The 27,917-nt window shown below is 41.4% G+C and overlaps 1 protein-coding gene across 4 annotated transcripts in view; it reads left to right on the forward strand.

The window, feature by feature from the left end:
• The window catches only part of SMOC1 (SPARC related modular calcium binding 1), a 228,711-nt gene that overhangs the window by 104,133 nt on the left and 96,661 nt on the right, over positions 1-27,917 (forward strand). For 3 of the 4 annotated variants that reach the window (XM_066608410.1, XM_066608411.1, XM_066608413.1), the window contains exons 2-3: positions 7,031-7,202; positions 9,946-10,058. In XM_066608410.1, coding sequence (XP_066464507.1) covers positions 7,031-7,202; positions 9,946-10,058 — 285 coding nt within the window. The remainder of the gene's footprint in view (positions 1-7,030; positions 7,203-9,945; positions 10,059-27,917) is intronic. The other variant, XM_066608412.1, reaches the window with a different exon arrangement.

Consider the following 27,917-nt stretch of genomic DNA (forward strand, 5'->3'; position numbering starts at 1 on the left):
TCACTTTATTTTTAGTAATAATCCATGTTAGCCTGTATTCACACAGATGTTTAAAAATTTGCGCCAAGCCGCAACTCAGATTGGACAGCACTCGGATTTCCCGTCCATGCGCTGCTTGATGTGTGGGACACTGCATATTGACATATACTACTTTCATCATACAAAAATAGGACACGGTGCAATACTTATTACTCGGATTAGTCGTTAGAGTAAACAGAAGCCCATGTAAATACACCCATGTGAATGGGTGCCATTACTGTTTGATTTTTGGACTGATTTTTCGGTTTGAAAAATCAGCTGGAAAACATTGTCTGTGCGCACGTACCCTTAGCCTGGGCAATTGTTGTTTGTTTTTTTTAAATGTGTGAAAAACAGATGCTAAAAGGATGGAAATTACTCTTGAAAAAACACAACAAAAACACACATGCAAAGAAAAAAAATCAGACCCTGTATTTTTTTAAGGATCGCATTCGCAATAGTCTTTATGGATATACGAGCAAAACAACTAGCTGTGGGAAATGTCACTGCAAAGTTACATTCACATGGGCGAGCGTGATATTGAGCTGAAAAACTTGGCCCAATATCGTGCTTGCCAATGTGCGATTTTCATGGTGATGCAAAGCGTTTTTGCTTGAAAAGTGCCTAGCTTCAGAGAAATTGCAATCCTCTCTCGCGTGATAGGATCGTGTTTCTCATTGACTTCAATGGAAAACATCGCACTCGCATGCACATCGCACAGCATGCGAGTGTCATGCAATGTCTTTTAAGGTCCCGTTGAAAACCATGGCCGAGGCATTCCGAGAGAATGCCCAGATAGAGCGTCCTGCGAGGAAAAAAAATCTCTTTTGTGAATGAATGCTTTTAAAAGAATGGATTTCATATTCATGGGAGTTTTGTTCACATCGCTTACAACTCACATGAGAATATTGCTTTTGTTAAGAAGCCCTAAACTTGTAAGTGATGAACAAATGAGGGTTTCTGTAAATGTTGTAACAGGTCATTAAAGTTTTTTAGCAAAGCTGGAAATGGCGATGAAATCTGTAATAATAACATGGTAACATAGTATGTTAGGCTGAAGGGAGACCATGTCCATTTAGTTCAGCCTGTGTCCCCTTGTTGATCCAGAGGAAGGTAAAAAAAAACAATGAGGCAGAAGCCAATGTAGCTTATTGGGGGGAAAAATTCCTACTTGACTCCAAGACCTGGATTGACAAACCCGCGGGTTATTTAATGTCTATATCTTGTAATATCATAACGCTCTAGAAAGATATCTAGTCCCCTCTTAAACTCCTCTATGGATTTTGCCATCACCATGTCCTCAGGCAGAGAGTTCCACAGTCTCACTGCTCTTACAGTAAAGTATGCCTTTCTATGTTGGTGATGGAACCTTCTTTCCTCTAGACGTAGAGGATGCCCTTTTGTTACCGTTGCAGTCCTGGGTATAAACAGATCCTGGGAGAGATCCTTGTATTGTCCCCTCATGTATTTATACATAGTTATTTGGTCACCCCTTAAGCATCTTTTTTTCCTGGATGAATAATCCAAATTCTGATAGCCTCTCTTGGTATTCCAGTCCTTCCATAATGTCTGGTGCCACCTTCATTTTTCAATAAGAGGCCAATTCATATATTGTATGGGAGCCTGGCAGCGGTTAAAAAGGAGAAGTGGAAGCCTTAGTTTTGTCTCATGACAGAGTTAATATTGTTTAGTACCAGTTGAAAAAATTGTGGAACAAACTGGTTCCCTGAAATAAGCAGTGAAGATGCTAAGACTAAACAGTAGTTTCAAGATTATAAGCATATGTATGGTTTGTTGGCCATTGGAGACCAGTGTGAAGGCTTCATAACGCTTCTTCCAACAAGATGTTTTACGTAGATTTAAACTATTACAGAACTTTGTTTTACTGTTCCAAATTCAATTCTATCCATTCAGTCGTGCTTGACTCTTGGATACTCTGTAGGCCAGTTCACTCCATGCTTCTCTATGGTTACTTACAATAGCCTTATGTCCATTCCATGTCCTTCTTGATGGTGTCTAGCCAACGTATCTTTTGTCTTCCCCGTTTCCTTTTACAACTCACCATTCCAAGTAGCATCTCTTTTCCCAGCGAATTCGCCCTCATCATGTGTCTAAAGTAAGTCAGTCTCTCTCTTTTCTCGCTTTCCAGGAACACCTCTAGGTTGATACAATCCAGGAATGCTTTGCTGGTGACCCTAGCTATCCAGGGGTTTCATAGAAGTTTTCTTCAACACTACAGCTCGAAAGCGTCAATTTTTTTTCTGTTTAATATCCTCAATGTCCACAGCCATATATTGCAATCAGGAGGACGATGGCTGTGATTAACCTTCATCTGATCGTAACCGAGACATCCGTATACTTCCATATTTGGTTCATGCTCACCATGGCCATACGCCAGAGTGCTAATCAATGATCTATCTCACCTATTGAGCTGCCACTATGATCTATAAGGGACCCAAGCAATACAAAACTATTAACAACTTTGATTTCCTCATTGTTGACCTTTATGTGGACTTCCTTGTTTGCAGTGGTCATGATCTTTGTTTTCTTGATGTTCAAGTCAATTCATATCTTCTCACTTTACTGTTCAGTGTTGAGCTTTCATGTAGTTTTCACCAATGATTTACAGTACATGGCTGCTTTCAAAATTCTGTTGCCTAAAAAGTACTTTAGGTATGATGGACTGTTGAGCAATGACTGTGCCCCTCTCTTGCTAAACTCTTTAACTTGGGGTCACTAAACGCTTATTCATACGAACAATTCTAATGCCCCAGTTTTGCTCGAGTTGAACTCGGACCCATTAAAATCAATGTGTGTATTCACATGTGCAATTTATTTTTTCACAGACTGCTGGTCTGTCTAAAAAGAGAGAAAGTGTCACAGTATGTCTCAATGTTGTGCAATTCTCAGACGAGAATCACCCATTCAAGTAAATGGGTGCAATTAAAAAATGTAATGCACTTGCATGGCATGCAAGTGCATTACATTTTTTTCACATACCTACTGACATCAGGAGTTTTGGATGACATCACTTAGGTTATAATTAGAGATGTGAGAGCATACTCGCTAAGGACAATTGCTCGATCGAGCATTGTCCTTAGCGATTATCTCCCCGCTCGAGAGCAAAGGTTCGGCTGCCGGCGCGGGTGACAGGTGAGTTGCGGCCATGAGCAGGGGGGAGAGAGGGAGAGCGTGATCTCCCCTGTGTTCCTCCCCGCTCTCCCCCGCCGCTCCCCGCCGACAGCCGAATCTTTGCTCCCGAGCTGGCAGGTACTCGCTAAGGGCAATGCTCGATCGAGCAATTGCCCTTAGCGAGTATGCTCGCTCATCTCTAGTTATAATCCTTTTTTTATGTGCGTGAAATTCATTTATTAAAAATACAAAAACTGATGTAAAATGCACATGTCATGGTGCACAACCGCTGCTTCCTTAGCTCACCTCTTACAGTCAGGCACCCCCATCTTCCATACATTGCATGACATATCTGGTCCCCTGTTAGGTCACTCCAGTCTGCCTGTAGGGTGCACGCTCACACTCCTGCCCCTTCCCTAAATGGCCAGCGTATGACCCTAACATGTCTGCCAGCAATCCTCATATAGTTCTAGCTATATTAGGCATCCTTCCCAATCAGTCTCCTATAGCCATTATGTATTTTGGTTCTGAACTTTGTCTGTGTTCCTGACCATTCTGTCTTCTGTGCTCTCTGACCTCGGCCCAGTATACTAGACTTCATTATTGCCTGGTGCCTATCCTGACCATCTGCCTGGACCTTGTTATTGCACCTGTGCCACCGGCCCTGACCACAGTCAGTTCTCTAGATATGCACCAGTTCACACTATCAGGTACCACGCCTCGGTCCAGTGCAGCATCAACAGTCACACCTCCGGTGTAATCTTTGCAAGTAACGGCTTGGGGACCCCAAAGAAAAGACTGTATCCTGCTTAGAGGATTAAGGAGTGAAAACCATGGTTTCCCAAAGTGCTCGCTCCTCAGATAGACCAAAGTTAAACCGGTGTTTGGCAAAGCATATCCACATTCATCTCTCTGATAGCACATACACTCACTAAGGGAGTCCTAAGAGAGTCTTCGATCTTTCCTCTCTTGGCTCTCACTGGCAGTCAAAGTGAGGGATTCTCTCCATTCTCATAGTTGTCATTGGGCAGACACATACTTGACTAAATCCATGTCTGCAAAGCATGATCATGTATGAGTGATCAAGCATTCCGTTTTCTATTGGACATGGTTCAAGCAGGCCAGAGCCTTTACCTTTATTGAGTTCATAAGGTTCCTGATAGTAAATCTACATTACTTTTCCTTTAAAGGGGTCTGCCAGTTTGAATAACAACTACTTATATAATGTAATCCCCAATGATTAGCCAATAATTAAGGGAAACGATCAGTTGATATAGCTGGAAAAACAGCCAACAAAGTGATGATGTAGAGGAAATGAGGTAGTACACAACTACTGAAATCAGTGAGAACCCAGAGAAGTCAGAGGTACTAGTGCCCATAAGATCACCAAAGCTCCCAACTCATGGAATCCAACCAATTAAAACTTCTGAAATGTCTCTATGCAATGTCAGAGGTTTCTCCAAAATCAGATGTCCACTTTAAAGAGCATGTATCTCAAGTCAGTCTTACTAAGTGAAGAATAATGATATTGTCAAAGTAACTAGCACTGATGCGTTATGTATTCTGACATTTTAAAAAATGGAATCAGCGCTTTCAGAAAACACTCTGATTGCCAAAAACACAGCATGCAAATGTCCTAATTACCATTCTGAGTCATATTTACTTGTTGGGTGAGCATTTATCAACAGTCTTTTCATCTACACAAGGGTGATAAGAACAATGCAGACCAATTTAGCGTGTGTGGGGGTCATTGCGAGTTCATAGCCAGTGTTTATTTATGGGCACTATGATTAAAGCACAAAACAACAGTAAATATGTTCTTTCCAAGCACAACTTTAACCATGGCTGCTAGTTCTACCTCAAATGCCAGAAGTCTTACAAAAACATAGCCCAATCACTCCACTAATCATATGCATTATACAAACAGCAATTGTGGTAGGTTGCTGTAGAGGCTTTGAGGTATCTCTTCCAAACCCTTTTAGATCACCATAAATATATATATATATATTTTCTTTGTTCATTAAAAGTGTTAGAATTTCCCGCACTGATGTGCTCAATCAGCTCAGCCTATATTAATTCTATGAATACTGCACCATTGCAGATGACATATTCATGGCCTACCTTAGTATTGGTCATTAATGGATATTACATGAATGTAGAATGGGGGATGTGAGTAGATTAATGAGTCCTATTACGCCAATTTTTTGATATATTTAGTAAGATGTCAGGTCTCACAATTAACTGAGGGAAAATCTGTGATTCTTCATTTAGCTCCCTTGCCGGGGGACTATTCATTGGAACATACACAATTACAAAAAGTGAAGGAATTAAAATATTTGGGTGTTGTGCTATCTTCTAACGTTGTCAATAAATGTCAGGGGTAATCTTATCAAAATGGTTTTGATGCCAGAACTCCTTTCTATACTTCAAAATTCTCTGCTTTAGATTCCATCACAATATTTTTTAGACCCTATAAAATATTTAAGAGTTTATTAAGGAATAAGCAATCTGTTAGTATTGTGTAATTTTTGCAAAAACTTATTTTCAATAAAAAGTCAATGCTCAAAAAGAAAAAAAAAAGATTTGAATTGGAGACCCTTCAAAGGGATAAACATTCTGGAGTGCTGGCAATTCCAAATGCTTTGACATATTTTTTGACGTTGAAACAGAAGGGGGCGTGTGGAGAAAGAAATGGCAGACTGGTTTCTAAAATGATAGGTTGTAACCCCCATATGTTTAAGAGAGATGAAAAGAGAAAAAAAAGGGATAATATCCGACTTTAATTAAACTATGGAATTAATTTAAACAGATTTTGCAATTAGATGGATTTACTATATATACCTCCCTTTGGAGGAACCCTACATTGCAAGTTTGTTTTTTTTTAAGTTGAAGAGATTTTCACCACAGGAAAAGAGAGGGGTAATTTTTTTTTTAAAGATACATTCTGGCGGTCTTTTATAGTTTTGAGCAATTAAGAGAACTTTATGATTGTTCCCTATAGTTCTTTTTTCTAATGCCTTCAATTACAGCATGTGTTTGCTGTTCAGGCCCGGTCAGTATCTGCGCTTACAGTTCAACACCCTTTGGTGAACTTTCTTGGGAGTTCTGGAGCCTCGACGAGTGTAATTTCTTATTTATATAGACAGATGCTTTCTTACTGTTTAAAGTAATTTCCAATTAAGGTAAAAGAAAAATGGGGAAAAGATTTAGGCCATATTAGCAAAGATAAATGGGCTTTGGTGTTCCATATAATCCCAATGAAATCTGAAAGCCAATAAGTATCGCGATTGTATTTAGTGCATAGAATTTATAGTACTCCATTAAAGTTGTTTAATATGGGTATTAGATTAAACTCAGACTATCCAAAATGTTACATGTATGGTACAGATTTAATGCATATGGTCTGGGATTGTATATTTTGGAATGAGGTACAAGAGATAATTAAGAATACATATCTTTTTGATATTGGTTTTAATCCTTGGACTTGTATACTGGGTATTGTTGATGGGCATACTCTTTCTGGAATTCAGACTGCATTTATTTTATCAGGTGAGGAAGCTCATTACTGCCTGTGGAATGCAGCTTGCCCCGACAGTAGGAGAGTTGCAAAAATAAGAGAGTTTAGCTTTAAATTTTATTTTGAATAAAAGGCGGAATGTGCCTTGTTACCAAATCTTAGACATAATCTAAAACTGGGCAAATAATACAGATATAATGTGGCTAGAATGCAAAAATGTGTATATCCTTGGCAACACGTTAAGGCCTCATCGAAAAAGTATTTCACCTCTATAGTTCAATTCTCATTTGATGATCAAAATGGATAATATTTTGGTAATATATTCTATAAATTAACCACGTATTTTGTGTTTTTATCTCATAGTTTTTAATAAGTGACCGGGACAGAGATCCACAGTGCAATCCTCATTGCTCCAGAACACAGTCCAAACCAGTTTGCGCTTCAGATGGTCGAACCTACGAGTCCATGTGTGATTACCAAAGAGCCAAATGCAAGGATTCTGCCCTTAGTGTTGTTCATCGAGGGAGGTGCAAAGGTAACAAGGGGAGTTGATCCATTTTACGTTTTTTGCATAACATGTTGTAGTAATGTCATCCTGATTCTTAGCTTCTGCATCTTTTTTTAATCTCATCATTTAGGACAAGGCTATTTTATATACATACACACACACACACACACACACACACACACACACACACATATATATATATATATATACACACACATACATACATATATATCAGTAGCTGATTTATTATCACATATTTTCCCAGTATAGACACCATAATTTAATATACAGCCTATATATTTTGTAGCACAGATAACACATAAAAGCATAGAATCTGATGGAAGAATTACCGTACCTTTTAGCTCCACAATGTGTTGAATATATACTATATGCTCAAACGCAGTATCATGGGTAGACCTCTCCAGTCAGACTTGAGTCATCAGGATCAGATAAACAGTGAAAAAACTATTTTTTAAACGTTCCACACATTTTATATGGAGACATTCATTCTTGGCACATTTCATTGCAATAAAAACATCAATACACAAAACAAATAACACGTCAAATAAAAAAGTCCAACTGTCTTCTCAATGCCATCAATAATGTGAGGGTGTAATGAGCAAAAAAAAGTTATAGAGTAAAACATTTAAAAATTAAACTTCCTAAAAAAGTTCATAAAAGGCTGGGCTCCAATCTAAAACTATTTTTTGCTATATTTTATCTCCATCAGAACTGTAATCCTGAAAAGATAAACAAAATAGCTTGTGGAAGATGCCATTATCTATGTGCCTACAATAATGTTAGGTGTCCTGCATAATTTGCATTTTGGTGATCCTGCACATTGTAGAGCCATTGGAAGAATGCTCATTCCACCATGGCGTGCATCTTTATTATAATGGGGCAAGGGAGTTTTAAGCCATTGACAGAAGACTCTGGCAGTAGCTTATTTCCTGCAGTTACAAAACGATCAGCAAGTTTTCCACTTTGACATTGGCTGGCAGGGATGAATGAGCCAGCCCCAAACATGTTAGATTTTATCTACTGTGGGTGGCCATCTTTACTGACATTTGTTGTTTAATTATAAATTGTACAAAAAAGATCAACAGCCTTGTTCACGCAGCAATTTTGGCATAGTTTCAGTGAAAAGAAATGGGGGGTGCTAGAACAAACTCAAATAGGATATTCCGCCTTTTTATAACCTACAAAAAGCCTAGCATTGTGGATGGATTACCCCCTTGAATTTTCAAAAAATTTTTTCTGTAAAGTATAGATATACACAAATTAGCCATAACATTAAAATCAACTGCGTAATATTGCCACCTCAGGTCACCCACCAAAACAGCTCTAACCTCTCAAGGAACGAACTTCACAAGATCTGTTTTTAGGTATCATGTGGTATCTAGCAACAAAACGTTAACAGCAGATCTTTTATGTTCTGCAAGTTGCAAGGTGGTACCTCTTGTTTCCAGCACATCCCACAGAAGATTAAAATGGTTTGAGATTGGGGGAACATGAAGGCCAGGTCAACACCTGGATGCCGTATCCCTCCAGCCATTCCTGAATAATTTTTGCTGTTGGCAGGACAGATTATCTTGCTAAAAGAGGCCATTGCCATTACTGAATACCATTGCTATGAAAGGGGTGTACTTAGTCTACAATAATATTTAGGTAGGTGATACAGTCAAAGTAATATCCACATGAATACCAGGACTCAGAGTATCCTAGCAGAACATTTCCCAGAGCATCAACACTACCTAAGCCCTCTTGTCTTCCTCCCAAAGTGCATCCTGGTGCTATCTCTTCCCCAGGTAAGTGACGCCCACACTCCCTGCCGTCCACATGATGTAAAACAAAATATGATGTATTTAGATCAAGCCACTTTCAATGCTCCTTGATCCAGTTCTGGTGCCCCCGTGCGCGCTAAAGTTCTGCAACTGGTAACAGTGAATATGGGTCTACATGGGCACTCTGACCGGTCTGCAGTCCCATACATAGCAAGCTATAAATGCACTGTGTATTCTGATACCTTTCTATCATAGCCTGCATGACCTTTTTCAGCAATTTGTCCTACAGTAGTTCTTCTGTGAAATCGGACCAGGCAGGCTAACCTTCACTCCCCACATGCATCAATGAACTTTGGATGCTCATGAATCTGTCACCAATTCATTAGTTGTCCTTCCTTAGACCACCTTTTGGTAGGTTGTGACCACTGCATACTGGGAACACCCCACAAAACCTACCATTTTGGAGTTACTCTGTCTCGGTCGTCTAGCCATCACAGTTTGGCCCTTGTTAATGTTGTTTAGATTGTTATATTTGCCCAATTATCCCTGCGTTTAAAAAATTTAATGGGTTGTATTAGAGTCTAAAGTTTTGCCTTATTCACTGAATAGAGGATAATTTTTGTGATCGAGGGAGTCCAACCACTCAGACCCCCACTGACCCCAAGAACGGGTTCTTGACGATCCTCACATAAGTGGAGCAGAGGATGGCATGCAGCGTAACTACATTCATTTCAATGACAGTGACAGAAATTGCCGAGTACGAGCACTTGGCAATCTCCAGTGATGTCATTGAAGTGAATTGAGCAACAACACAGGTTTTGGTACAACTCCTTTAACTTCAAGGATTCTCTGCTCATTTCTGCATTTTACATTCCATCCGTAAACAGGTGCCATAGTCACAAAATAATCAGCTATACAATTGAACTGTCGGGGGTTTTAAGGTTACGGCAATATATGTAGAATAATTACTAGTTCTTATTTCTAAGATGCAGGACAGAGCAAGTGTCGTCTGGAAAGAACGCAAGCCCTGGAACAAGCAAAGAAGCCACAGGAAGCAGTTTTCATCCCAGAGTGCAATGAGGATGGCTCTTTCACTCAAGTGAGTAAATGTATATTTTTATTTCTATTTTCCTATTTGTGCTACCATTCCAGCACACACATATTGCACAGCTCTGTACGCAGATTGAAATCACATCATGCTCTGAGTAGTCTCATAATATAACGAAACTATCTAAGACACACATTAAGGCAAATTTCAGAGCAAGTCAATTAACCTGCCAGTCAGGGACATAACATAGAATACCGTGCAAATAATGATTAGATCAAGTGGCTTGTACAATAGTTGCTATTTGTACATACATGCAGCAACTGAACAATCACTGATAAATCATTAAAGTGTACACGAGTATTTAACAAGTTTTCTAAAATACACCAGGTTCTCCTTACCCTCTCATTTGCTGCTGTTGGCACCCTGTTTCACGTCTGATTTTCAGGTGGTCTTCCCCATTTTTCTGCTGCTCTTAGCATTTTGCCAGCAGTTCACTGTCCTGCACTTCCTTGCCCAAACTTCCCATGCTGTACCACACAGTCTGTAGTTCATTCAGCAGGGAGGCAGTACCTGAATGACTATCCCTCTGCTTTCTCAGCATGATTTAGACACTCAGGCCTCATGTCCACCATGAAAATAAGGCCCCCTACGGATTCTCCATGTAGAATCCGTAGCGGGTCCCTCCTGCCCCGCGGACATTAGGCATAAAAATAAGAATTAACTCACCTCTCGCCCGCTCCGGATCTTCCCTTCGCTGCGCTTCATCTTTTCTCTGTCGCGGCCGGATCTTCTTTCTTCGGCCCGGCGGATGCGCAGGGTACGTCGGTTGCGTGCCCCGCGCATGCGCCGTCCCGAAGCAAAAAGATCCGGCCGCGACGGAGAGAAGATGAAGCCGCGGCGAAGGGAAGATCCGGAGCAGGTGAGTAAATTCCGATCTGGACGGCTTCCATAGGCTTCAATAGAAGCCTGCGGGAGCCGTCCCCGCGGGAGACCCGCACGAAAATGGAGCATGGTCCAGATTTTTTCATGCTCCATTTTTTTTAAAATCCCTTTTATTGACGATCCGCGGGTATTTATCTACCCGCGGGTGGTCAATGCATCCCTATGGGGTGCAGATCCGCGGGCAGGAGTTAAAATCCGCTGCGGATTTTAATTCTTCTTTTGCCCGTGGACATGAGGCCTCAGAGACATTCTGGCGAAATGGTTAGTAAACCCACTATTATGTGTGCACACACAGACGCAATAACAGCAGGACAGGAAAAGCCTGGGGATTGTTATAACAGTGTCTGCAGATCTGTCATTTTGCAGCCAGTAAGGTAAGCACCTCTGTGAAGATAGCCTCTCCCCTGTTGCTATGGAAATATTCATCTATTCTATCTATAGTAACAGTGTCCTTGTTACTAAGGAAGCTCTGTCCCGAACAACAAAGTAAATTGCAGAGAAGCTGGAAGGGAGACCCCTAGTGGCAGCCACTTCAAACGTGATTTAAATTGGTAAAGTAACACAATTTTTAATGTAGGAATATTAAGAGAAATGATGAGACTAAAACAAGCCAGTAGATAAGCAGAAGTTGTCTAAAAAATTAATGTTCTCCTAAATTAAGCATCAACTTCTGCCGTGATGTGCAACCTGAGATTCAATTGTCAGGGTGTGCATGGCACAAAAAACATGCTAAACATTTCCAAGTACTGCAACTACTGGTAAAAAATAATAGCTCCATATATCTGCCTACGGTCGGTGTTTTCCACACACTTACAATTGACTTTTTTGGACTTTTAAAACTTAGTGATTTTTAAGCTAAAACCATTTTCACAATAATGGGGTTATTATGCATTGTCTACACTTAAAGCCCTTTTACATGGCACGTTAGATTATTGCTAATTGAGTCTTTCATGCAGACGTAAAATAGTTTGCCTACTGCAAATCCTTTGTTATAAATAAGCATTGTAATTAGAGATGAGCGAGCATATTCGCTAAGGACATTTACTCGATCGAGCATTGTACTTGGCTAGTATCTCCCCGCTCGGAAGAAAAGGTTCGGCTGCCGGTGCGGGTGAGAGGGGAGTTGCGGCAGTGAGCAGGGGTAAGAGAGGGAGAGAGAGATCTCCCCTCCGTTCCTCCCCGCTCTTCCCCGCTGCCGGCAGCCAAATCTTTTCTTCCGAGCGGGCAGGTACTCGCTAAGGGCAATGCTCGATCGAGTAATCGCCCTTAGCAAGTATGCTCGCTCATCTCTAATTGTAATCATTTGCTGAATAGAAAGTAGTGTCACAAGAGTTGACTATAGGTCTCATTATGTTCCAATGAAAGATCAAAATTACCCAATTATTGCTCATTGTAAAGGCATGCCATGTGAAGGATATATGATCGTTGCATCACCGCTGGTCACATGCTCATTCCAATTTATCTTGCAGTGTAAAAGTGCCATTACTCTATGCCTGTTCATTGTATTACACGATCTTACCTCTGAAATGTATCAGCCTTTGGTCCCTTTTGCACAGATGCAGTCATCACAGCAAGGGTTGCTCCTGTGCTTTTACACAGGAGCGGTCTTCACTCAGTGAATGAAGGCGAAGTGGACCAGGGATCATTCCTGCCCTCCCACCTCCATTCATAGTAACCAATCATTCATAGATGAACGACAGCCTTGTATACACAGGCCGATCGTCTGTTCAATTTTCATGTGTGCAAAAACTGAACGACGAATGATAAACAAACGCATTATCGTTAGTCATTCAGTTGCTGCATGCATTTACACTGAACAATAGTCATTCGGACTCCCGTGATCCAGCGAGAATCTGAACGATGATCAGGCCTTATAAAATGGCTCTTTGTTTCAGTTAAATCAATATTTTATTTTGAGGCCTCACAGGATCGCTCGTTTCTAAATATGAACACCGTAAATTAAAATGACTACCTAGATTAGATGTATTAAATGCTACATGGCCAGAGATTAGATAATGGTTTGGCTTGACGGCTATTCCAGGCTCCACTGTGAAGGTACTGGTTGCATGGAAGCTCAAGTTTCTTTGAAAGTTGTTGGAAGACCCGGTCTGTTGCCTTCACTCTTACTCCCTACTGGTGGCTAATTTGGCAGCCTTTCCATTGTCAGGGCTGCATAATTCAGATGAACGATACTTCTGTCCTGGACATATTGTTCTGAAAGAGTCCATCAATCATGTTTTTGGCAGAAGCAAGAGTCAGCAAAACTGTACGAAACTAAAGGCATTTATATAAGCTATGAATTGAATGCACTGGGAATCTAATTTTGTGTAACATTATTCAATTATGTGAAAAACGCTTATGCATTTCACATGAAAAAAGTGAAAACGGTGGAAGTTCTGTTCTTTGTTGTAATACATTTATTATGTTTTTTTGTGTTTCTATTGTTTGGGGTGAAACAAGTTGTGGATTTCCATCGGTTACAGAGGTACATAGTAGTAAAAAAGAAAGGTTTAACCACCTCATCCACACTTAAGGCATGGTTTGATCACTTTTTTAAATATCACAATAAGAGTGAATCAATGTATTTATTCTCACTAGAAACTACACCTTATACTCAATTGAGTCACATTATGATGACCACCTTCTATGTTTGACGTCGGCAATGTGTAGCCCATGCAGGAAGTGACGTGTCGTGGGGTGGCTTGGTGGATGTATAAGGTGTGCGATAGTCCGTGTGCTCAAATATTACTCGTTGTCTTGGATAAAAGGGGCAATTTATCAGAGTTGCAAAAAGGGATGATTATTGAGTTTTGGGCAAGGGTGGAAGGATTCTCAAACAGCCCAGTTTCTAAATTGTTTGCATGTTGTTGTGATGAAAGTGTATCAAGAGTGGACAAATGGAACCATTTGGAATAACCGATGTGGAAACTGCAGAGCACCACATGCCTTTGATATGAGAGCTAAACCTCGGCTATGAAGGTGTGCGAGGGCCAACTAATGCACTACTGTGGAGCAGCTCACCATGAAAATGAACCAAGGGGCTACCAGATGCATGTCTAAAATAACAGTTCAGCGAACTACAAAATAGGTGGATAGCCACTACACCTATGCTAATAAAGGTGCATGAGAAGAAAAGGCTTTAATTTGCATGGCAGTATCGAAATTGGACCACCTTTGATTGGCAATGGGTTGCCTTCTCCAATGAGTCACGTTTCCTGCTTCATCAAACGGATGGATGTTGGCATGTCAGGCAAGAAACATCAGAGGACAAACATCCTGCAACCATTGCTGGAAGAACACAAGCTGGTGGCGGCAGTGTTATGGTCTGCGGATTTTTTTCTTGGCATTCTCAAGGCTCACTCATCCATGTGGAAGGTACTCTGAACCGATTTGGTATGAATCCATTCTTGCAGATCATGTATAAGTGCTGACAAGGTGAACTGGTTTGATTCCTTTTTGCTCGATGATAACTTCTCGTTATTGATCTGTGGCTATACCCTTTCTCCAAAAATCGATATTAAAGATCCTCGGATTGCTTCTCAAATTCTTCTTTTGTAGCATATATACGTATGGCATGTAGAAAGTATCCATTGGGAGTACCATCAATCATAGACTGAGAATGGGACTGTGAATGGGAAGCTGTGGATTTGTGATAGATATCAGTTACTATTCCAAAGCAGTCAACTATTTTGATACTAAGATCAAGAAAATCAAGCTCTTGGCACGAAGTCAACTTTACATTGATGAACAATGTAGTAAAAAAACACCCCGCGCTCATAAGATAGTGCAAGGTAATGAGGTAAAAGTGGAGAGGTGTGGCTGGTTATGCAAAGGAACCTTCCTCTGATGGTTTGGCAACAGACGTAAGTATTGGAAGTGGCTAGATTTGATGGGAACATAACAAGGCATCCAATACAGGTAGTACAATGCTACATGTTTCGGTGTATAAATAACACCTTTTTCAAGCGCTGTCCTTCTGATTTGTCCTTTGTCTTTCTCCTTGAACTTTACATTGATGGAATTTTGATTAAGCAAACTTATGAACAAGTCCAATTCAGCCACCTATCCTTGCCATACAAAAAATACATAATGAATAAATCGCATCCAATTGTGAACTTTCTCACTACCGAGCAGAGCAAAAAAATAATCCTCTCTAGAGATGAGCGAACGTACTCGGTAAGGGCGATTTCGCAATCGAGCACCGCGATTTTCGAGTACTTCACTACTCGGGTGAAAAGTACTCGGGTGCGCTGTGGGTGAGCGGGGGGTTACAGCGGGGAGTGGGGGGGGAGAGGGAGAGAGAGAGGGCTCCCCCCTGTTCCCCGCTGCTACCCCCACTCCCCTCTGCAACCCCCCGCCCCACAGCGCACCCGAGTACTTTTCACCCGAGTAGTGAAGTACTCGAAAATCGCGGTGCTCGATTGCGAAATCGCCCTTACCGAGTACGTTCGCTCATCTCTAATCCTCTCCCATTCCCTAGAAAATAAGTTAGCATATATAAGGCACAAGCGGCCCCCATCACAGTACCCTGAATTTGAAGGAAATATCTATAGCGAAAAACAAAAAAATTATGTTTTAAAACAAAGTCCAACAAAACTAATAGAAAATTACATCGGGAGCGATCCAAATGACCAGTGTTCAAAACTGACGAGACTGCACTAATGCCATCCTCATGGCAGATCGAAGTATAAAGGGATTCCACATCTGCTGTTACCAGAATTATGTCTTCATCCACAGTTAAATCATTTTATCTATTTAATGCAGCTGGAGTGTCTTTAATAGAAGGGGGTAACTTCCAAACCAAGAGCTTCAAATAACCATCAATAAATTGACAAGCTATGTCACAGAACCCCCACCCCCATTAACTGCCACAATTGGTCTTCTGGGGGGTTTGAGCATATTCTTAGGAATTTCGGGTATGAAATCGAAATTTGGAATCTGTGGATGATCAACGTTAAATGCTTCATATAATTTCTTGGAAATTATTCCGGAATTCTGAAAATAGCCATTATCACATGCAGCGGATCCCTGCATAAAAACCTCATTTGCTTGTAAACGCCAGAATTATTCTCTGGCCCTTAAAAATCCATTTTTTGAGCAGGACCTCCAACTGTGAAACACAGAAATACAATTAGTACAGCCAATAAGATCCTATACATATCAATGCCCAATCAGGTGAGTAAGCTCACAATGTATCCACTTTGTATAGAACGTGTTCTACTATGCTGTCATTTTTAAAGTATACTTGCTGAGTTCTTAAACAACTTCATAAAGTTGACTAGTGATGTAAAAAGTTTGGTTTGGCTAAAACTGGTGTATAACACTGTCTGAGAGGCAAACAAGCCCTGTATATCACTCTGAGGCTGTTATACAGGGCTTTTATTGCTCTAAGGGCTCATTCACATAGCCATATTGTGTGTTTCAGTCCATGAATTTGCCGTCCATGTCTTCATGGACTGAAATACGGCGATTCCCTGCTTTTACCTGCGTATCAGCCTTTTTTTTAATGCACATAAATATGTAGCGTGTGTAAATATGTGTAAATATGCTTGTGTAAATATGCAGCAATTATGCGAATTTCCTGCGGATTTATGCAAGCCCATTGGCTACTATATAACCCCTTCCCTCCATATGAAGTAAGGGTACATCCTGGCAGCGGGGTACTTCCTGCAACTGGATATACTCTTACGTCCTGGGTATAGCACAAGATGATAGGAGATCTTGCGCTATCCGGCAGTGGGAGCCGGCTGTCACCAATAGTCGGCCTCCCGCTGTTAACCCCTTCCTTGCCGCGATCTATGTAGATAACGGCATGGGAAGGGGTCACAGAGGGAGCGCTCTCCCTCTGTGATGTCATCTGGCTCTCGCGATGTAATCGCAGAGAGCCTGACTGGTTGCCATGGTAACAGGACGCCACCTACAGGCATCCTGTATTACCATTGCCTATGATCGCTGTAATAAGCGATAAGGCATTGCAGGAAAGAAGTCCTGCAATGCTTTATCATAGCGATCATCGGTGCTATGGTGTATGTTCCCCAGAGGGACACAAATCGTGTAAGAAAAATATAAAAATAATGTACAAAAAATAAAAATGTAAAAAAAAGGTGTTTTTTTTCCTATATTAGCATAAAAAACTTTTAAGAATTGAATAAAATGCCACATATTTGGTATCATCGTCTCCGTAATGATGCGTACAATAAGCTAAACATTCTTTATATCCTGCACGACAAAAAGCGTAAAAAACAAATGCTAAAAAACTGAGGCAAAATGCTAATTTTTAAGTCTCCCATAAACCGCGATAAAAGTGATGAAAAAAGCCATATATAAACCAAATGGTAGCAATAAAAACTACAGCTCGTTTCGCCAAAAATAAGCCCTCACCGAGCTCCGTCCATGGAAAAATAATAAAGTTATAGGACTTTGAATGCAGCAATTCAGGAAAAAAAAAAGATTTCGAAAAAAGGGTTTTTATTGCAGAAAAGTGGAAAAACTTTTTAAAAAATATAAAAATTTTGGTATCGTTGTAATCGTACCGACCCACAGAAAAAATGTACTGTGTCATTTATGCTGCATGATTAATGCTTTTCTAAAAAAAAAAATCTATGGCAGAATTGATGCGTTTTCTCTCCCTGCGATCATAAAAAAATAATAAAAGTTTACTTATAGTCTATGTATCGAAAAATGCACCAATAAAAACTACAGTTCGCTCCGCAAAAAACAAGTCCTTAAGGTTAAAAGGAGTTATTTAGCAAAATATTTGATCCAGGTATCTAAAGTTTGGATTCAATACTTTGCAAGATAACAAACTACATGTAGCTCTCTAAACTTGCCAATAGGTAGATCAGCTGAACACAATATAACAATTATTACATTACTATTATTTTACCATACATTCCAAATAAAAATAAAAAAATATTATATATATACACACACACACACACGTATACATACACACAGGCATTTTAAGGCCACCTGCAGACAGGCGGGTCGGATCCGGCGGCGAGCCTCGCACAGAAATAGGACGTGCCGCGGTTTGTTTGCCCCGCGGCTTTTAGTGGCGGAAATCCCACGATAATCCCGCCGCGGGATTTCCGCCCGTGTGCAGGCGGCCTTAGCTTGATGACATCGCCTATAATTGCTTAACATGCTAATACTGTTTAATTAATAGTTTGCAGAATCTGGCAAACCAATTTGTAGGAGTTTTCACAACTCTAAGTCAATGTCAGATGTCGGGGGCAAAAGAAACATCATGCATGTTGGATGTTAACATGGATTTCACAGTATTTTATTCCAGCAGTAGATAAGCAGCTGCTTGTAGAGTTTGGTAGTGACTTATTTCCCTTTCCCCAATGAAAAAACATTCACCCTGCACATGTATATCAAAGAGTTGGATGACGTAGCTGTTGGCTGAAGAAACGTTTGACCGACAGCTATCCAAGGTACATGGACCTCATCTGGAGTGAATGAGTCTGGTGGTTGGTCTGTCCATGAAGGCATATAAAGCTGGCCATACACATTAATTACTTGTTGGCCAAAGTTTCGTGAAAATACATGCCCATTTCCATAGTGGATAATATTCCTTATACTTCTAATATTTCCAGAAGGAGAAGGGATTTACAGGGCAATTCTCTTGCTAAGAAACCCAAACATCCTTCGATAAATTTTACATTTTTATATGGTTCGCTATGAAGATTGATCTGTATTTGCCTTGTGTATTGCAAAACAATTTTTTTAGACAGTTTTCATAAATCTACTCTATAATCTTCATCCATGTCAATTTTTATAAGAAACTATACAAAAATGAAGAAGCTGTTGAGGAATGTTTGGGTTTCCGAGCGGGACAATCACCCTGTAGTTTTTTAGCCTTACCAGGTTGGCATAATTCTCCTAAGGACCCATTTAGGTGGCCAAATATTTGGGCTATGTGCTGTCCGTGTATCTTAAGCAGAGCACATGGCCCCATAGCATCAGCTGTTATTTGCCATTTACTCAGAAAAAGATCATTGCATGTCTTATTTTCATCCATTTTCACAGAGGAGTAAAGGACATGCATTATGTGGGGTCTGTGAATATCACCGCTCGATGAACCCTTTAATGGCTGTGATTGCTTCTTAGAGCACTGCAATGATTGGTTCTCTAGTGCCGCAGCTCAGCCAATCACAGCCAGCACTTCCTGGAGGTGGGGATTTTGAACCTGCAAATCAGGAACCGCTGACTGAAAACTACCAGAAAATCTGCCGGAGCTGAAGAGGAGACGCACAGCGGAGCGTACAGCGACTGGTAGGTGATGTATTGTTTATTTTTTATTTATGCAGCCAGGGCTTAATTTCGGGGTAGGGCTTATATTTCAAGCCTCCCCAAAAATCCCGACAAAATCGTGACATCGCCATGAGAACATACAGCAATATCGCACAGACCACAGATGCAATATTGCTGCGATTTTCTAACGCGGTATCGCAGTCGCCCGTGTGAAAGAGGCCTCAAGGAGAAGTCCAGAATGCCAGGGTATGGTGTTTCTGTAATCAAGCTTGTCTGCGTTTTTTTTTTTTAACTAAGCAATATCGAAATTGTAAGGCATGAAGCGATTTACCACAGTTTATCTTATGCATTGCCTGTTCTTATTGTTCTGTAACCCACCACAATCACTACACAAGGCTTCTCTGTTATATTAGTGGTTTTTGTGTTGGCAGGTGAAAGGGAATGTTGCTTTTCTAGGACTTAAGCAATTGTGGGTGAGAACTGTAAGTCTTTGGAGAGGTAAACTACCATTACTGCTTTTTCCTGGGCATATTATATAACTGACCACTATTTAAAGGTCTACCACAGCTATTTCTAAAGAAAGTCTAAAGAAACGTTAGAAGAGTAATGAGACCAGAGACACTTGGAACACATTACACCATAAAGCTAAGGTTCCCCTTTGGTTACAGCAGCTATTCTCTGAATGGATAAAAGACTTGTACAGTCTATTGTGATGTGCTGCTGCCTCCCTGTATTATGATGAAACAAGGACATAGGTGTAGGGAGGTAAAAGAAAGCCCTGGTGTCTAAAAGGGTCCAAAAGTACCGCTGCAATATAAGTAAACATCCATATTATGAATAGTATGTGGCACCCAAAGCTCCTGGCCCCAATACAAAATTTGTAACAGGGCCCCCACCTGCCATGTGCTGTTTATAATACTACTATATTCTTATGTGGTCGAGAGGCCTTTGGGTCCTCTCAGGCATCAAGGCCCTGCTGCGATTGTTACCTCTGCCCCCCAAATAATTGTGTCCCTGTATACATACATACTGCAAACTCTCTATGAACTCCAGAAGAGTATATACACTCTGTCAAAAAAATAAAGCACCTAGGAGCAGTTGTTAGAATAAAATTAAACTTTATATATGTGATTGTAACATCGATATAAGTAATTATAATATCAGAGCAAAAGTATAATTTAGTGCGGAAAACTGAACCCTTGAAGGGAGGCTCTAGTACCCTGTTGTACTGCCTCTAGCTTGGAGACAAGATGTGATAGAGGCAAGCAGAGAGGCTCTAGTACCCTGTTGTACCACCTCTAGCTTGGATACAAGATGTGATATGGGTGGGCATGGAGGCATACAGGTTGCCTATGGTATCCTGCAGAATATCGGTCCACATTTGCAGTAAATGAGCCTCTAGATCACGCAAACTTGAAGGTGTCGAAGTTGGCATCCCAGATGGTCCCATACATGTTTTGCTGGCAATAAACCTGGCGACCAGGCAGGTCACGGAAGTGTGACAATGTTGTGGAGACATTACTGTGACACCCTTGTTGTGTGCGGCCAAAGATTATCCTGCTGGAAAATGCCTCTTGGAAGCCTCCATGAGAGGAACACATTTGGCTGTAGGATGAACTAAACATATTGCTTAGTTGTCATTGTCCCTTGTACTACTACTAGGGGTGACTAACTGTCATATGTAATGGCCCGCCATACCATCATACCAGCAGTGAGGGTAGTGTGCTGCTCTACAGCAAAGGCAGGATTGAGACGCTCACCCCTAGGTCTCCAGACATGTAAATAGCAGTTAGCACCCAAACTAGACCTAGATTTGCCGCTGAAGACAACCCGGTTCCACTCCATAGCAATTCAGTTTCGTCTTTCACATCACCACTGCAAACAGAAGCGACAGTGGGTTGTCAAAAGCAGGACAAGTAATGGGTGCCGTGAGACTAAAGGTCCTTCAGCCAAGCACTTGGAAATGGTTCAGGCAGACACAGGAATGTGCAACGATGGTGCCACCTGTCTATGGATGGCGGACATTGAAAAACTTGGAGCTGCTTGTGCTTGCCAGACGATCAGATGATCCTCTCTACTGGTGGTCTGTCGAGCCCGGTCACCTTGTGTGTGTGCCCTCACTGATCCACTGGGCCCAACACACATAACAGTCTGATCAGAACAGCCCAGGTGGCAGGCAAGTCATTGATACAACCATCCAGCTTCTCGCATTCCATTAATGTGCCCCTCTCAAACTCTGATAACTAGAAGTGGAAAAAGATTAGGTGGAAATAGAGGTCCACTACACACAAGTATCCTCTGAGGGCCTTTTAATAGGAATAGGATGAAACCACTTTTAGGGCCTCAGGTTACTGCTAGATCGCAGGAGCGGACGAGTATAACAAATACATCACCTGGCTCCCTGTCATGTTCCCTGACAGCACTATAACTTACTTTACGGTGCTGTGGGGACCTGACAGGTTCCTTTTAAGGTGGTCAATAGGACATGATAACTTAAACCTTTCCAATCTAATTTGTATCCTGGTTTTCCTAGGGGGCTTACTCTTTTTCTGCCGTTATGCAACGGTGCTATATGCTGGCTAAAGCCAGTACTGCATGAGGTGACACATTGGATAGGCTCTGACTGCAGAGAGGCTGGCAATATACAGTAAGAGAACCCCAACGGATGTCTTCCAACATCGGAGCTGTACAGCCGTAAATAATAATGTCTTCAGAGGTCAGACAGTGGATTGGAAAGGGTTAATGTAAATTCCTGCGTCAGACAACTGTCACTGCTAAAGTCCTTCCAATCTATCAACAGGGAGGACCTATCAGTTATTTTTGGTGAAGGGATAATTTAATGATTTTTAACCAAAACATACGCATGACACATAATTTACAGGACCCTTATGTTCAACCTTCAGTTAACTTGTTGTACACTTGCTCCAGAACCTCAACTATGATATCGGAATATGACAGGTTAATGTCCACCTTTAGCCATTTGCAAAGTTTAGAAGTAAGCAAATGTAGAATGTTGCTTTATTTTTGAGTTTTCTAAAAGATATTGGTGGCAGTCTTTCTTAAAGGGGTTGCCTCGCGCTGAAACGGGTTTTTTTTTTTTCAATAGGCACCCCTGTTCGGCGCGAGACAAACCGAAAGGATGGGTTAAAAAAATAAATAAATAAAAAAAAAAAAAAAAAATATATATATATATATATATATATATATATATATATATATATTTATATATATATATATATATATTACTTACCCGAATCCCCGCTCTGCGACGACTTCTTTCTTCCTTCTCCAAGATGGCCGCCGGGATCTTCACCCACGATGCACCGCGGGTCTTCTCCCATGGTGCACCGTGGGCTCTGTGCGGTCCATTGCCGATTCCAGCCTCCTGGATTGGCTGGAATCGGCACACGTGACGGGGCGGAGCTACGATGACGACGCGGGACCAGCTCTCCGGCACGAGCGGCCCCATTCACAAGGCAGAAGACCGGACTGCGCAAGCGCGTCTAAAAACGCCAGAAGACAGTGAATTTAGACGGATCCATGGCGACGGGGACGCTAGCAACGGAGCAGGTAAGTGAATAACTTCTGTATGGCTCATATTTAATGCACGATGTACATTACAAAGTGCATTAATATGGCCATACAGAAGTGTATAACCCCACTTGCTGCCGCGAGACAACCCCTTTAAGTTGACCTTGCACCCAAAAATTGTTTGTTTTCTGACACGCTCTTAGATACGAAAATGTGCAATAAATTACCTATCTGGATACAGAGTTCCCCATAAATGTGCACATTTTCTTTGATATACTTAGCAAATCAATTTCAATAGCAGCCACTTGCACTGCCAGCAGTTACAATGACAATTTAACCCTTTCCAATCCACTGTCTGACGTCTGAAGACATTCTGATTGAAGGCTGTATAGCTTTGATGTCGTAAGACATCTGACAGGGTATTCTTACTGTATATTACTGGCAGCTCTGTTGTCGGGGGCCTCTCCAGCATGTCCCATACCGCAGTACTGGCTCTAGCCAGCAGATGGCGCTATTGTATAATGGCAGAAAGAGAAAGCCCCCTAGGAAATCCTGAATCCAAAATTGGATTGCAAAGGGTTAAATATAGAGGTGGTACTTTTGTAATCTTAAAAAATTCATGTGCATGGCTACATTTACTCTGTGCAGACAGATGTGCTCCCCCATTAAAAAAGATGGTTGTTAAGAAGTTTACCTGCTCTTTTAGGCTTATACCTTGAGATACAGTATACTCCACATTTATGTCTTTTTTCCCCAAATTTATGATGCAGGAAAAAAAAATTGTAATTTTACCATTATAGGGTCCACCTAACACGGCATGCTGCAGTTCCGCTGTCTCAACTGTCCCAGGATTCACAGTTAAGCACCACCATTTTCCACAGCCTTCACACCATGCTTGTGCCTCAGATGTATCTCTGATCTCAGCCAATAGGGTACTCGCGCTCTGATCTTTCCTCTTAAAGAGCTAGTGCATGTGCCTTGATAAGATTCCCCAGCAGCCACTTTCTGCTATATTAGGCATCCTCCCCCGGTATTATTGTATCTTGACGCCACCAGGAATTCCTGGTGGAGCCAAGATTGACAGGGGGTTGATGCTCCCTGTACCTGATTGGCTGCAGAGGTTGTTTCCTCCCCGATGGAGAATGCCTAAGCAATTAGTTCCACCAGCCATTGTATAAGTGTGTGTACCGACTGACTCCTGACTATTTTGTCTTCTGTGCTCCCTGACCCCGGCTCCAATTATTGGACTTCATTATTACTCTCTGCCTGCCCTGACCTTCCACCTGGACCTTGTTTCTGTGCCATCCGTGTCAAAGCAAGGACCAGATATCACGACCGGACATCACCTATCTACCTGCTACACTCCAGTTCCCACTATCAGGTACCACCATTCAGCTTAGTGCAGCATCAGCAGCCACACTACTGGGACAAGTAATGACTTGGGAACCTCACAGCAAAGACCATATCTCGCTTGGAAGGGTTCAAAGGTGAAAACCGGGGTACCCCCGGTGCTGCCTCCCCAGACAGCCTAAAACCAAATTGACATGTGACAAAGTGGCCCCTCAACCTTTTACTTCATATAGTAGAAATATGAACACTGTAAGCAGTTTCCAAGTATTTGGCTGCTCCTCAGGTCTTGTTAATCAAGACAACTCTTCCATTATAGGACCACCCCAGGCTTCTGTCCATGAGGCACTACAGTAGACTCTCCCCTATTGCTTTGGTAGCACATAAGAATACATAGGGTACTTGAGATGCCATGGTAATTAGTATGATCTTGTGTCTGGTTTAGTCAAACATGTTGATGTTGGAGAGATTTCTATTTATCATATACCCCTTTGAGCTAATTATACATTCATTTTCCTAGACCCTTCCAGCATGTGTAACCCATCACGTACCATTCAACACCACAGGATTAAAACCACAGACAGACTTTTGGAAAGACTTGGTTTTCACACAGTCAAACTAGCTTAGTGATATATAGGGAACTGCGTAGTGCTGTTTACATAAGGCAATGCTAGAGCAGCAAATCTTGCTGAGCTGGTGACAACGCGAATATTTTGAGTCCAGCTTAGTGATCCCTTAAAAAACAAGCATGTATTTTCTATGGGAGATATCAATATTTATACACCTCCGAGGAAAATTTGAGAATACTTTAGACATGGCTGAAGCTTTGTACCAAGGCTACAGAAGCAATGAAATCGTAATTCATATTCATGGGGATATTTATTATGCCATTAACAGAAAATAATATAATTTACCAAAAGAGCTTCATGGTAGACCACAGCATACCGGCTGAACATGAAAGAGCCGCTACCTTCCATGAAATATCCCGCTAAAGAGCAAGCCGGCTTACAATAACATAATGAATGAAGATCGTGTGCTCAGCTGAACTGCAGTACATTATATCATTATTTTTGCCTTGGCGATTGTTAGTTTTAGATGATTGTCTTATTATAGGTATTTAGTAGAGGATAAAATGTTATTTTTAAGAAACAGAAATATATTTGAATTGTATGGAGGTTTATACTGGCTACTACAGCGGTGGTTGACCACCCAGAGAGAATTTCTAGCCTTCATCTACTCTTTTAGTACAGTCTTAAGGGATATTTTAGAGCAAGGAGCATTAAAGTTCACTTAATAAGTACCAGGAATCTAAAATTACTAGATTTACTCTTAATTAAAAAAGTATGCCATGTGTCTCTGCTGGACTGCTTGCTGTCCCCCTTACAAGCAGGTCTGAGCTGTTCGCAGCTGCTAGGCCCGCCCACTCCCTTCCGGTCAGAACCTCGGCCAGTAGGATAAATAAGGCGATATAGGGATCTGGTTCATGTCCCCTGCAATAAGGTCCTATAGTCACTAACATTTCCATCTATGGTCACATAGCAATAATATCACCAAAGATGGTGAAGTTTCTGAAACCAGAAAAGCGTGTAGTTGCATCACAGGGGGCAATGGAGTTCAGCAGCTCAGCAATCAAGAGGAGTGAAGCAGTAATCGGTGCTGCTGGACCAGTAGAGGAAGAAGTGCTGGGACTTTTGAGAGCTGGGTGCAACGATCTACAGTAAGAATTAACAAAAAAAAAGAACTGCTTCCGAGAGGACTGAAGATTGTTGGAGACTAGTGAACATTGGAATTGAAGGGATACCGTCCAGAGATCCCAGAAATAGTTATTGCACATTGACCAGAGGTGCTACACAACTGGACTGGAACCAGGAAGGACATTTCAGGGGATGTCCACTTCGGGTTGTAAGTGAGGCCAGCCTCATTAAAAGCCAAACCAGTATGCACACTAAGAGTGACTTTTTGGGGACTAAGCAGGTCTGCTGACAGTATAGCAAGACAAACACCATTTGTAAGGACATTAACAATTGCAAGACTCGAATACTTAGCAGAAAATAATGCAATTGTGACTTTCTCCAGGATGGAGAATACTGGATATTACTGTTGGAGACTTTGCAAACTGACAGGTTGTGGAGGGACTTATTGTTATTTGTTATTGGGAGCAGGGTGATGGTTGGGCTTACAGTTGGAATCCACTGCAGGCCTCCGCAAGCGGACTCCGCACACTGCTGTGTGAGCCCAGCCTTACTGTTTTGTAACTCCGTCATCTGCATCATTTTCTGTATCAGATGTTGCATCCCATCACCTATGACACCTCCATTGTGGCGGTAATCTGTTCCAATCACATCCACATAGCTGGTACAGTAATCTGCACAAAAAATCCGCAACATTTCTGCTACAATATCAAATCCACTTAAAAGCCCTTTGAGCTCCTTGTAAACTCAGAATACCTTGGGTTATTATTCCAGTGGAATGAGGTACAGTTTCAGAAGAATTGTATTATTCATTAGTACATGATCTAGGCAGGGCAGAAGAGAATTTAGACAATGCTCTGGATTGTTAAGAATGAACTACTATTACAGAACATTCTTATACAGGGAGGGTCCCGAATCAAGAAAACACACACAAAATAAATCATACAACTTGCTACTATTACACAGAATGTTGTGTATGCCTAAAAGTACAAAAATACAACTAAGACTATATACATATGCCAATCCTTTTTAAATGGATCAGAAAATCACTGTAAAGTTAACTATAAACGGACAGATTCTCAGCGCTTTCATCATATTGCTTTTATATATAAGGTAAGACAATTTTTCAAATATTCTTTAGAGACCGGAATACTCTCCAAGTAAAGGTACCACTAAAGCTACATTCACATGGGCGGACGCAATATCGAGATGAGAAACCCAGACCAATATCGCGCTCTCCAATGTACATTTTACCCGCGGATGCAAGGCGTTTTTCATGCAAAAAGACCTTGCATCACTTTTCTAAATTTTTGATCCTCCAATGCTTGTTTTTACGGCATGCAATGCGTGGTTTCCCACTAAAGACAATAAGAAACAATTGCTGATTCACCATCGCACCTAAAAAAACCGCACCAGCCGGTACATTGCATGTGCACGAGCACAATTACGAGCCGAGTTTCACGACCGGATACCACGCTTGGCCGTGTGTAGGATGCCGAAGGGCAGGTGCAGAGATTGCAGAGTAACCAATGTGCACCAATATGGGATGGATTTTCCTCGTTGAATTCACTCAATGCCATGAAAAGAATCTGCAGTCAAAATCTGTTGCTTTTCTGCGACAGAAAGAGCATGTTGTGGAATTGAAAATCCGTAGCATGTCCGTTTTCCACTGTGGACCTTTTCTTCTGTGTGAGAATAAGGTTTTTTTTATAACCCCATTCACTGATTTGCGGAATTCACGCGGAAGAGCTGCAAATTAAGCCACCCATAGGGATATATGGGTGTCCGCAAGTGAAATAAAGTATGCAGATTTGATTTGCGAACCTTTTCTGCAACTGACGGGCCACGGATTCCACAAGAGAGTTTAAAGGAAAACTCCAGTGTGCATGTGCGGCTGTGTGACCGCCGACGCTTTCACACATCCACAGTGAAAAAAGAGAAGACCCGCAGAAGACCTGGATGGGTAAGTAGAAGTTCCGCAGTGTCCTTGGCCACAGGCAGGGTTGGATTCCAGTGTGGGCTCCTGCATGTGGAATCCGATCCACCCGCGGGCATAGGGCCTTATATTGTACTTTGTTGCAGAATTTCAGCATGCATTCCACAGCCAAAATTCCACATCACTTCCACTTCATGTAAACCC

This window comes from Eleutherodactylus coqui, chromosome 6, assembly GCF_035609145.1.
Source record: "Eleutherodactylus coqui strain aEleCoq1 chromosome 6, aEleCoq1.hap1, whole genome shotgun sequence".
Lineage (NCBI taxonomy): Eukaryota > Metazoa > Chordata > Amphibia > Anura > Eleutherodactylidae > Eleutherodactylus > Eleutherodactylus coqui.